Source organism: Chenopodium album, chromosome 25 (assembly GCF_948465745.1).
Source record: "Chenopodium album chromosome 25, dcCheAlbu1.1, whole genome shotgun sequence".
Classification (NCBI taxonomy): domain Eukaryota; kingdom Viridiplantae; phylum Streptophyta; class Magnoliopsida; order Caryophyllales; family Amaranthaceae; genus Chenopodium; species Chenopodium album.
The window spans coordinates 18,883,152-18,895,106 of NC_137858.1; the positions used below are offsets into that span (position 1 = coordinate 18,883,152).

General features: G+C 40.4%; 1 protein-coding gene across 1 annotated transcript; it reads left to right on the plus strand.

The window, feature by feature from the left end:
- The first annotated feature begins 7,559 nt into the window (after positions 1–7,559).
- LOC145614792 (heat shock 70 kDa protein 18-like) lies at positions 7,560–10,820 on the plus strand. Its single transcript, XM_081669857.1, has 2 exons — positions 7,560–7,807; positions 8,933–10,820. The coding sequence occupies exons 1-2, from the start codon at positions 7,579–7,581 to the stop codon at positions 10,639–10,641; spliced, it is 1,938 nt and encodes a 645-aa protein (XP_081525983.1). The 5' UTR covers positions 7,560–7,578; the 3' UTR covers positions 10,642–10,820.
- The last annotated feature ends 1,135 nt before the right edge of the window (positions 10,821–11,955 follow it).

The window sequence follows — 11,955 nt, forward strand, 5'->3', positions numbered from 1 at the left end:
TGGCCCAATCCGAGTTTCCTCCTTGGATCTTCATACTCGAGCCCTTAATCACCGATTTGATACCTCCAATCGGTCTTGGGCTATTAAATTGGGTCGCGGTCTTCCAACACTTGTAGATGCTCCTCGAAAAAACCCGGGAAAATGCTCCAAGTATGCAAATTCCTACAAAACTCAAGCAAAACTACCAAAGCACTGGAAAACACAAATTAGTAATAAAAGTGGCTCGTAGGAGCCAAAAACACTACTAATTACAACCAAGGGATGGGGATAAATAAATATATCAAATGGACACATCAACCGGCTGAGGAATCTCCCCAAGGCGGCCAGGCAACCGGTGATTCTCTGAACTTCCTTAACAGTGCGGGGTGACTTCATGTCAATTACCGCCTGTATCTTCTCAGGGTTAGCCTCTATCCCCCTTTGATCAATCAGGAATCCGAGAAACTTCCCAGAATCAACACCAAAGACGCATTTCTTAGGATTTAACATAACCTTATGCCGCCTGAGTGTGGTGAAGGTTTCTCGGAGATCAGCAAGGTGATCCGCCTGCTGCTTGGATTTGACTATCATGTCATCAATGTACGCCTCTACGTTCCTCCCAATTTGACTAATGAAGACTGTATTAATCATCTGTTGGAACGTAGCCGGCGCATTCTTCAAGCCAAACAGCATCACAGTATAACAGAATAACCCTTGATCAGTGACGAAGGCCGTCTTTTCTTGATCTTTTTTCTACAGAGGTATCTGATGGAAGCCGGAATAGGCATCCATAAAACTCATCAAGGCATGACCGGCTGTTGAATCGACCAAGCTGTTAATTTTTGGAAGTGGATAACTATCCTTTGGGCATGCCTTATTGAGATATGTGTAATCTACACACATCCGTCAGGTACCATTCGGCTTCTTTACAAGCACAACGTTTGCCACCCAGTCGGGGAAATTACAAGGCCGAATGAACCTGGAATCCAACAGCTTTTTTACTTTGGCAGCTGCCGCCTGACTTCTTTCCTCACCGTGGTTCCTCTTCTTTTGTCGGATGGGCTTCATTTTTGGATCCACGGCGAGTTTGTGGACAGCGAGATCCGGGCTGATGCCTGGCATCTCTTCCACTTCAAAGGCAAACACATCTTTGAATTCTTTCAGCAGAAGATGCAAGTCTGCACCCAGAACAGCATTAGCAACCGTCCCAACCTTAACAGTTCGCTCTGGACGGCTGTCGTCCAGAACAAGATCAATACTTTCACCAGCCGGTTGGGGACGGAGCTCCTCTGACCGTTCACCGGTCAGTGATTGCTATTTCTTTTCTTTCTTCACCACCACCAGCTCTGCAACTTTTCTCTTTTTACCGGCTGCTGGTGGGGGTGAAGGAGCATCCTTGACATTGTCAAGGTCTATTGGTTCCTTCCCTTGGCCGTCTGAGGCCACAGTATCCTTGACGGCTGAGAGGTAACACTCCCGGGCCATCTACTGATCCCCATTTAGGGAACCAACAGAACCATCATCCCTTTCATACTTGATGAGCATGAGAGACGGGATGATTACCGCCTTGGCTTCGTTGAGGGTTGGCCTCCCAAGAATGATGTTGTAGGCGGTCAACTCCTCAACGACCAAGAATCTGACGACAATATGTCGTCCCTGGCCTTTCTCACCCAACCGGATGGGTAAGTCAATTCGTCCGGCTGGATAGACCATCCCACCCCCGAAACCAACCAAGGGGAGGGTGACCGGATGCATGCTGCTGTAGTTGTATTTCAGCTTCTGCAAGCACCGGAGGCTGATGATGTCTGAAGAGATGCCGGTGTCAATAAGGATGCGCCCAACTAACTGGTTGGCGACCTTGCATTCAATAACAACCGGGTCGTCATGCGGGCGGCGGACGCTGCCCCTGTCCTTCTCAGTAGTGAGGACATCCGGAAAAGTGGAGCTGGCAAACGCCTGCTCCTCATCATCCTTATCCATCTTTCGAAGATGGCTTTTGGTGCCCCGGATGGTAGGGCCACCACAAGAGAACCCGCCGGCTATGGTGTACACCGTATCCCTGTCGGTATCCGAACTACTAGTAGGCTGGGGGGTAGCCTTAGAGGGCTGATGTAATCCCCCATATTTTTAGAATAAATTATTATATTTCTTTATTATTTAAATAAATATTTTACTTTGTTTTCATAAATTAAAATTATTATATGCAAAATTTATTTTAACTTTATTAGATTATTAAGCACCAATATAATTGAAATTCTTATTATAAATGGTGTTGGTAGCCCAAATATGAATAAAGAGAGCCTAAACTTTTATTCAAGCCCAAATACAATTCTCACTCCCACTTGATTTTGAAGATCAAGCCCACAAAATATATAAAACCCCAAAACCCTTATTTCCCCTCACTTTCTTTCCTCCTCTTCACATACTCACAAGAGAGAAAAAAAAACATCAATCTAATTTGAAGTTGCTCACTGCTGCTGCCCCGAAGCCACCCCCCTCACCGGCCGCCTGCACCTCCGGCCACCCTGCTGACCGCCGCAACACCGCCGCCTAGCCGCCTTGCTGCTTCCGTTTGCCCCTCTTCTTCCTTTATTTCTTTTTATTGTTTTATTATCTTATTAAATTGTTTAAAGTTTTAAGCTTTAATTAAAATTCTTGTTCTAAATTATATTATTATGGTTTGATAGTATGTTTAGATTATAAAAGATTATAAATTTATGGGTTTTGTATATCTAAATTATTAAATAAAATTTTAGATTATGTATTTTGTATATTTTAGGGCTTAAAACATTGATTTTTCATATTTTAGGGCTTGAAAACGTGTTAAGCAAGTTAATTAGAAATACTATGATTTCATAATTGTAAAACCCACTATTTTACAATTAAAATTAATTTTCATATTATATATCTTGTGAAATTGGACTTTTAGGTTGTTTATTTGAAGGATTTTAAGGTTTTAAAGTGAAATATACTATTATAGCTATTGAATTATGTATTTAGATCTTTAAAAGTTTGAAGTTTGCAATTTAATTTATTTTTCAGATTTTATATAATCTGATTTTTATTGGTTTTGAGCCAAAAATAAAGGTTTAGAATGCTTTAATATCTTTTAAACAACTATTTATGCAATGTGATAGGTATAGACTATTTGAATTGCAAAAACTATTAATAAAACAAATTTTCAGCATGTATTAGTAAGTTAAACTTGCTGTAATTTTATACCATATGATATGTTTTCTTGAATCTAACACATAAACTTGTAGTTGGGATGGTATATTACTAACTTTGACTATTGGGGACAATTTAAAGGCCTTATTTTGATGGTTTGAGAGGTTTTAAAACACTTTAGTATTGCTGTAAATTTAATTGCTTGAGTATTGATTTATTTCTCATTGTTTGCTTTAGGAGAGGACTTTGAAGAAGGTGACTTCTAGTTTCTAAAGTGGCCAACCGAATTGTTTGCACAAGGTACGTACAAGTTACAAACCTTGCTTTTAGGTGCATGTTTAAGGATGGATCGAGAACTTAGTATCATGTCTAGGGATGACTGGGTTAAATTGTTTGGTTATACATTGTGAATTTCCTTTGACGTGCACTATTCCTTATTGCAATTATTGGTTATGTTCTAATTATGCAAGGTGCTTTTAGAGGCAAAGGTATGTGATTGGTGAAATGACTTAATTATTACTCATTCATGATTTAATGAAATAGGATGAGTAAAGGAATGGTTCATGTCTTATAAGACAAGGTTAAGAGTTTGGGGTGCCTTATGCACTCAAGGTGTTTATACACCGAGGTAGTAAAGGAATAAATAATAAATGTTGCTTGCCACTAATAAATCAAGAATTGAAATTGAAAAGTTGATTTACTTGATTGAATTGATATTGGATTGATTGTATTGTTATGCATATGTGTCATCACCAAGTCTAAACCTGTAAATCACGTAAAGTGCAAGATGGATGAGCAATAAAACTCTGGATTGGTGCACTTCTGGAGTAATGACAATCAGGGGTTGGGGTACATGGGGTATTAGCCGTGTACTTTTCTCGAGGCCGTCTGATCTACGAGTCTCTTATTTCAAATATTTTTCAAAACTAGGAGTTAGGTGAGATCTCATACTAACTACGGTTACGGAGTCGCGCCCGTGGTCGTTGGATGTTTATTGATGTTTCCGAAAGGAGGCATGGGGTTTTTCTTTATTGATGTTCCAAATGGAACATGGGTTGGACAACCTTGTCTATTGCTAAATCCAATGAATAAATTGAAATGAGTTAGCTACTATTAACTAGTGGAGTCTTAATAAATTGGATAATCGAGTCGTGTGTTGAGTTTGTTATTTAATGATGCGTATGATTGATTATTAGTAGCATGTTAAGTATTTTCTTATTTTACTTTGCAGCTTGTATGTACTCAGCTTTGCTGATTGCGTACTTTTGTGTGTGTGTCCTTCTTTGGTCATGGCCTTCGCCTTTCAATGACCCTGTGACGATCCAATTTTTACACTTGTAATATTGGGGAGCAGAATGACCGCAGGTTCTCTCACATGAGTAGAGAGTTGGTTGCTTACATTTCATTTCCTTTGCAAGTTTGATTTTATCTTAACTCGATTTTATTTGACACTATTTCTCCTGGTTTAAGTTTGTTTAAACACTGAATTTAATCACTTATTATTTCTTTTGGGTTTTGAATAAGGGCCTTAATGGTTCCAACTTGTAATACTTATTTTGATTTAAATACTTTGTTTTGAGGTTTATTTAAAACTGTTTTGGTTTTCCACTGCTAATTTCTGAGATAGCCTTAACGTTTGAACACGTGGCGGTAGTACACCAGTAATTCTCTTGAATTTGTTCAGGTTATATACAGGTTTCTCATAGGTTTTTAAGAGAGAATTATTGGGGTGTTACAGCTGACCCTTGTTCTTCTTCTTTGCCCCAGCTGGGGACTTAGAAATGTAGGATTTTAGAAGCTCTTTGTCAGCCAGACGGTCCAACGTCCGCTGTAAACTGAAGCAGTCGTTGGTGTCATGGCCAACCTCCTCATGGAATTGGCAAAATACATTTTTGTTCCGTGACTGGACGGAACTCTTCATTGGATTCGGCTTCTCAATGGACAGCCGGTCCTTCACCTCCATGAGGATGAAGTTGCAGTCTTTGTTAAACTCATACCGGGGAACATATGGTTTAAACTCTTTTTTCTTCTTCTAGGACGGCTGCTCAGAATCACTGACCGCCCAGACTTCTTTTCTTTTCTTGCTCTCTTCTTTTTTCTTTGCCGGCTGAGCAGACCGGCTCTCTTTTTGCTTGTCAGACTTCTTGGAGTCCGACTGGCTACCAGGCGTGCAGAGGTCGGTTGCTTGTATATAACTTTCCGCCTCCCTCAGGGCCGCCTGTAGCGTAAATGCCCCTTTTTAGACAAGGTCGAACTTAAAAGTCGACCCGTCTCTCAGACCCTTAAAGAAGTCTGTAAATGCTACTTCGTCAGACAGCCCCTGGATCTGAATTCTGACCAGGTTGAACCGTCTGACATATGAGCGTAGCCCTTCTCTCTCTCCCTGCTTTATGGTACTCAAGTCTAAACTTGTTTTCTTAGCAGGGATGTTCATTGAGAAGTTGGTGGCAAACAAGAAGGCTAGCTTCTTGAAGAAGTCAATAGATCTGGCTGGCAAGTTGCCAAACCATTGTTGGCCAATACCCTTCAATGTAGCCGGAAAACAGCGGCACCAGGTGGCATCGTCCCAACCTTGTAAATACATTAGGTTGGTATATGACATCAGGTGGTCTTCTGGGTTGGTGGTGCCATCATAAGCACCAACCAAAATATTCTTAACCTTGGCCGGCTGAGCCGCCTCGGTTATATTGGCTGCAAAGGCAGACGGCTGTTCGCCTAGCCTCATCAGCCAGAGCTGCCAGTCCAGTGGCTGGACATTGGTATATGTCGCCTGACCTCCGAATGGGGGTGGCTGCATGAACTGGAGGCCATATTGCCCATACTGCGCCTGGGGTGCGTATGGCATAGACCCTATCATCAGCTGAGGTTCGGTGTTGACGGATTTACCGCCTGTCCGACTCTCATGCAAGGACATAGAATTCCTTGCAGAAGCTTCCTTGAAGCTGTCTGGAAAGCTTGAGGTAGAAGCTGACTCAGACTGTTGCTGCCTCCTTCGATTGATGACTTCTCTAGCATCAAAGGTAGACGTCTTTTTGGCCTCCGGCTGGGGTTGTCGGGGCTGCCTTTGGGGCATCAGGATCTTGGACCAGTCAAGTTTTGCGGCTGCCTTCTCCTTTGGATGAGGAGTTGGCTGCCTGTCCTTGACCGGCTTCTTCTTCTTCCCATCATTGGGAGTCTTTTTAGCCGCGGACTCTTGCTAGAGCCTGCCTTGTTGTTGATCATCTCCTTGATGTCACCCTTGAAGGAGTTCATGAATTTCATGAGCTCGTTCCGGGTGACTGGAGCCTCTCCTCTAGTCTTCCGGGTTGCCCCGTCTGACCTCCCAGTGGGCCGGCTGCTTGGACCCGCCTGGTCTAGATTTCGCTCCAGTTGATCTCTAGAACGAATGGATTTAGAGATGAGGGAGCCATCTTTGGTTATGTAGGTCTCCACATCATTGTCTTCTTCTTCTTCCTCCTCCTCAGTGAATACCTCGGGCTGAGGCTGAGGCGGAGGCTGAAGGATTTCAAAATTTTCCGGTTGAATAACCGGTTGCAAGTCTTCTTGGTTACCCGTCTGAGTAACAGGACGTAGAGAAGTAGAATTGAGAATTGGTACAGAATTTTGAACCATCTTGAGGTACTCTCCCCACAGACGACGCCAAATGTTTTGGGTGTTTTTGTCCTTAGGAGAGTTACAACTCGAAGACTGGTCCTACTGACTCTATACCTGCAAAAACAACGGAGACACCAATTGGGTGGTGCTCCGCCTCCAACGCTCAAGTTAGTAACTTGAAGGAGAATAAAAAATGCGGAAATTTAGGTGGGGATTTGCTTGGATTCCAAGCTTAGGTGTTCTCTGATGAGAGAGAAAGTAGGATGTAATAAATGATAGTTTATTTCTGAATATCCCCCATTTTGAGGGAATATCTCCCTATTTATAGGGTCATTGGGAAAAGTGCCCCTCCTTAGGTCATTCTGACCTAGGACTGATGGGCTGCGCCGCCAAATAGCGGATTTTGGGGAATTGGGCTCTTGAAGGCCGCAATTCTAAGGAAGTATCTGGAGAGGCCACGTGTCAGTTGGAGATTGGCCATGGATGACCTGCCAGCCTCTGACACGTGGCACCTCTCCACTTGTCTAGGGTAAAAATTCCCTAAACACGTATGAATACAAATTAATCTATATAATTATTTTTACATTATGTATTTTCTTTATCAACTAAATTGGAAAAACATGTTGGCTCTATATTGATCCTACCCAATAAGGGCCCTGTCCATTAATAGCTCTGTCCATTAAAAGCCCTATAAGCTTGACCTTAACCCTATTATCATTGGGCTACCCTGTCCAAAAACCACCTCTACACGGGGGTAATGTAGTCATAAAACAAACATAAACCCGTACTATATACCTTCAAGTGAACCAAACAGCAAACACCCCCTGAGTTTGAAAGATGAACGGAGGAAAAGAAGGAAAATTATGGCCGGCGATAGGAATCGATCTCGGAACCACTTACACATGCGTGGGAGCATGGTCCCCACAACAAGACCGCGTTGAGATCATCACCAATGAATTAGGCAACCGTACGACGCCGTCTTGGGTCGCATTCAACGATACGCAGCGTCTCGTTGGCGAGGCTGCCACCAACCAAGCCGGAAACAATCCTACCAACACCATCTTTGGTCTTTCTCTTTCCCTCTTCTTTTATGCTTTAAAGTTTTGTGCTTTATCATTTTTTTTCCTTATTTTTTTTAATTTTTGTGGAATGATGAAAATTTATAAAGAAAAAAATTATAATGATTGTAATTATTTATACCTTTACTTTAGAATAACAAAATGTATTTCTTTCAAAAAAAGAATAACAAAATGTATTTGGTTGAATTTGATTTCTTCTTGTATTATTGATGTTGTATGGAAAAATTAAGAATATAGTTGAGATTATGCTATTATTGCTGTTTTACTACATAGTTTAAGAAAGAAGCACAAACAATGTTTTGGGTCATCTTGTTTTGGATCATTACTCTTGGGTCGAATTGGAAGTAATGGTGATAGACTATTTTGAGATGTTCGGAAAATGAATGTCTTGTTTCCTGAAATAGAAAGCTCAATTAAAGTAGTGAAGTTGAAGTTGGGAAGGAGATAAATGTTATTAGGGCTATGATAACTTTAGCAGTTAAAAAAGTATACTTTGAAGCTAAATCGTAATAAATTTGCTCCATTTTAAATGATGTTTGAATTGGTTGGGAAACACTTTAGTAAAGTATTTCTGCTGAAAGATGATTACAAATTGGAGCCTTTTTTCTCAAAGAAATTTTATTGTGAAGTTAGTGGCTTGCTATTTGAGCATAATACGAAGTCTTGACTATTGAAGTTGTCTTGTGTCAAAGTGGTTGTCTTTCTTAGGCTTTTGGTCTTGAATTTGATATTGAAAACAATTAAGATTAAACAAACGCGTAAGTTTTCAATTAAGGAAAGGGCAGTAAAGGTTAAACACTTGAATATAAGATGTGATGATTTTTGTTTCTGAGCTAGCAGTCACTGTGCTTAGTTAGCTATAATATGTAATCATAATTTGCAAGTGTCTTGTAAAATCTGTCAACTCGTCTTGAACTTTTTCTGCCATGTTATTTGCAACTTACATTTGAAGAGGGGACGTGTTTTGTGTAATTAGCCATAGCTATTTGTAGTAGTCCTTTGTGATGATAAATTTCAGTTGGTATCATAATTTATACTATTGGAATCCAAATAACGAGATTTGATTAACTTTGGAGATGGTAATGAGATTCTTTATTTTATAAATTTTGTAGATGCTAAAAGGCTTATAGGTAGAAAATTCAGCGATGAAATGGTACAGAAAGACATTAAGCTCTGGCCATTTAAAGTGATTCCTACTGCTGATGGAGAGGATTTCAAGAAGCTTATGATTGTAGTTACTTATAAGGGTGAAGAGAAGCAATTTGCTCCAGAGGAGATATCCTCAATGCTTCTCATGAAGATGAAACAGATATCAGAGGCGTATCTTGGTTCAGAAGTTAAGAATGCTGTTGTTACTGTTCCTGCCTATTTCAATGATGCCCAGCGACAAGCAACTAAAGATGCTGGTGTCATTGCTGGCCTGAATGTTATGAGGATAATTAACGAGCCAACAGCAGCTGCCATTGCATATGGTCTTGATAGGAAAGGTACTAGTAGTGATGTGACGAAGAATATTTTGGTTTTTGACCTTGGTGGTGGAACTTTTGATGTCTCTTTGGTCGCAATCAAGAAGGGTGTTTTTGAAGTAAAAGCAGTTAGTGGGGACACCCACCTTGGTGGTAGAGATTTTGACAATAGATTGTTGAGCCATTTTATCACTGAGTTTGAGAGGAAACACAAGAAAGAGATAAGTGCCAATCGTAGGGCTGTTGGAAGGCTGAGAGCTGCTTGTGAGAAGGCTAAGAGACTCCTTTCTTCAACTACAGAGACTACTATTGAGATTGATTGCCTTTTTGAGGCAGCAGATTTCTCTTGTAGCATTACTCGTGCCCGATTTGAAAAGATGAATATGGATTTGTTCCAAGATTGTATGTTACCTGTTCAAATGTGTTTGAGAGATGCCAAGATGGAAAAGAGTGAAATTCATGATGTTGTTCTTGTGGGTGGGTCGACCCGAATACCAAAGATTCAGCAATTATTGCAAGATTTTTTTGATGGAAAGGAGCTTTGTAAAAGTATTAACCCAGATGAGGCCGTGGCATCTGGAGCTGCATTCCACGCTGCGATCTTGGCTGGTGTAGGTTGTAATAAGAACTCTGTGCTTGTGGACGTTACTCCTCTGTCCCTTGGTATGCAATTATACTTTGGTAACATGAAAGTAATAATTCCTCGGAATACGCCAGTCCCAACGAAGATGATCAGCAGAGTTAGTACTGCGGTTGACAACCAGAAAACTGTACAATTTCCAGTATATGAGGGTGAGAGACCCATTGCTAATGAAAACAACTTATTGGGCCAATTTTCTCTGCATATCCCTCCAGCACCTCAAGGTGTCCCTCAGTTTGATGTCTGTTTCAACATTGATGTTGATGGCATTTTAACTGTGTCTGCAGAGCTTGTTGGCACAAACAACAAGGACCAAATCACCATCGCCAATCACAGTGGGAGGTTATCAAAGGAATCGATTGACAAGATGATGAAGTCTGCTCAAAAGTATAAGGCTGAGGATGAGGAGCGCAAGAAAGCAGCTATAGTTAAGAACAAGTTGGAGAATTATATATACGAGGTTAAGGGAACCTTAAGAGGTAGTGGAACGAAGATGAATAACAAGGACAAGAGAAAAGTGGGTGATGCCATTGAGAAAATAACCCAGTGGCTGGAGTGGAACTATTTGCTTGCTGAAGCTGTCAAGTTTGAGGAAAAAATTGAAGAGCTTAAAAGCACCTGCGAACCTATGTTTGCAAAGATGCACCAGCAGGAGGATGGTACTCCTAAGGCTACCCGTGGTTGCTCCAAGATTGAGATTATAGAACTTGATTAAGCTTTAATCATATAGCAATCCTGATCACAACTATTTTGTCATTAGTCTTTTAGGACAAGTGATCCATTAGGCAGATATGAATATGACTGTTAATTTTATTAGCTAGCGCCTGTACAGAATGTTCCCACCTGAATAGTTGCAGTTCTCATGTATGCCTTGCTTTGCTATGATATGCTTGCTCATATTTTGCGCTTGAACCCTGATTTGGAGGCTATTTTCCTGCATAGCTGTTTGCTTGTCATTGTTATACCTGAAACTGAAAGTTTAAAAATAAGATAAAAGCTAATAATATCCAGCTTCAGTATCAAAATGCTCTCCCTCCATTTATTCTTTTTTCCCTTAAAATTTGGGTTAATTGAGGTATGCATCTGTGCAATTTAGTACTAAATTTTCTCTCTAGAGTAGGGATGGCAAATGGGATTAAGGCAACACATGAGTATTTGTCTACTGTCTTTCTCATTGCCTTTTCTTTTTCCTGTTTTCTAGCAATTTTTGATTCTCAGCTCAATAAAGCGAGCAGCAGTGACTCTTCAAAGGTAAAAATTATAAAATTTGATATGATCTGCTGCATTTGGAAGTAAACAGTCTGACTTTCAAATTACAATGTTCAGAGTGCTTTGAATGAACTTTATTTCCCTGCTGAATTATAATACCCTGTTTGTGTAACTGATTATTTTTTATACTTTGTATTTTATAAATGTAGTCTTCCTTTTTGCAACGAGCATCCAGCCTTCCTAAGCCTTCAAGTCATAGCCTCATAGGCATGGACCAAGCACTGGAAAATCATTTATTTTTGGACGAGATGACAGCAATAGCCGGAGCTCAATGACTTTGCTGAGATCGCTGACTCCCTCAATCTGGTAAGCTTAATTCACAAGTCAATGTAACTATTAAAGGGATATCTATTCTTAGTTTTAAGCTAACTGCAGTCCTTAACTCTTTATCCACACTAAAGCATACAAGTTTCCTACTTACAATTAAATTCGAGTGAGACTAAGGGCCTGTTCTCTTCAGATTATTTTCAGTTCAGTTTAGTTCCAATGAGTTTAGTTCAGTTCTTAATTTCTTTCTCTCATAAAATATTCAGCTCAGCTCAGCTCAGCTCCAATAAGTTAAGTTCAGTTCAGTTTAGCTCAGCTCACTTCAGTCAATCAGAACAGGCCCTAATAATGAATTCTAGATTGATATTCCCATATCTAAATTCTGGTATGTATGTTACTATGATTCTTCATTTCACCGTAATTGCCTCTGTTGGATCCTTGAAACTCGGTTGTAGGCTATATAGTAGAAAAAATGACATTATTCCCTTATTAG

Excerpts from the sequence above, each read along its gene's own strand:
- LOC145614792 (XM_081669857.1), top strand. The coding sequence starts at position 7,579 with ATGAACGGAGGAAAAGAAGGAAAATTATGGCCGGCGATAGGAATCGAT. Across the intron at positions 7,808-8,932 it reads TCCTACCAACACCATCTTTG|ATGCTAAAAGGCTTATAGGT; the intron begins GTCTTTCTCTTT and ends TAAATTTTGTAG.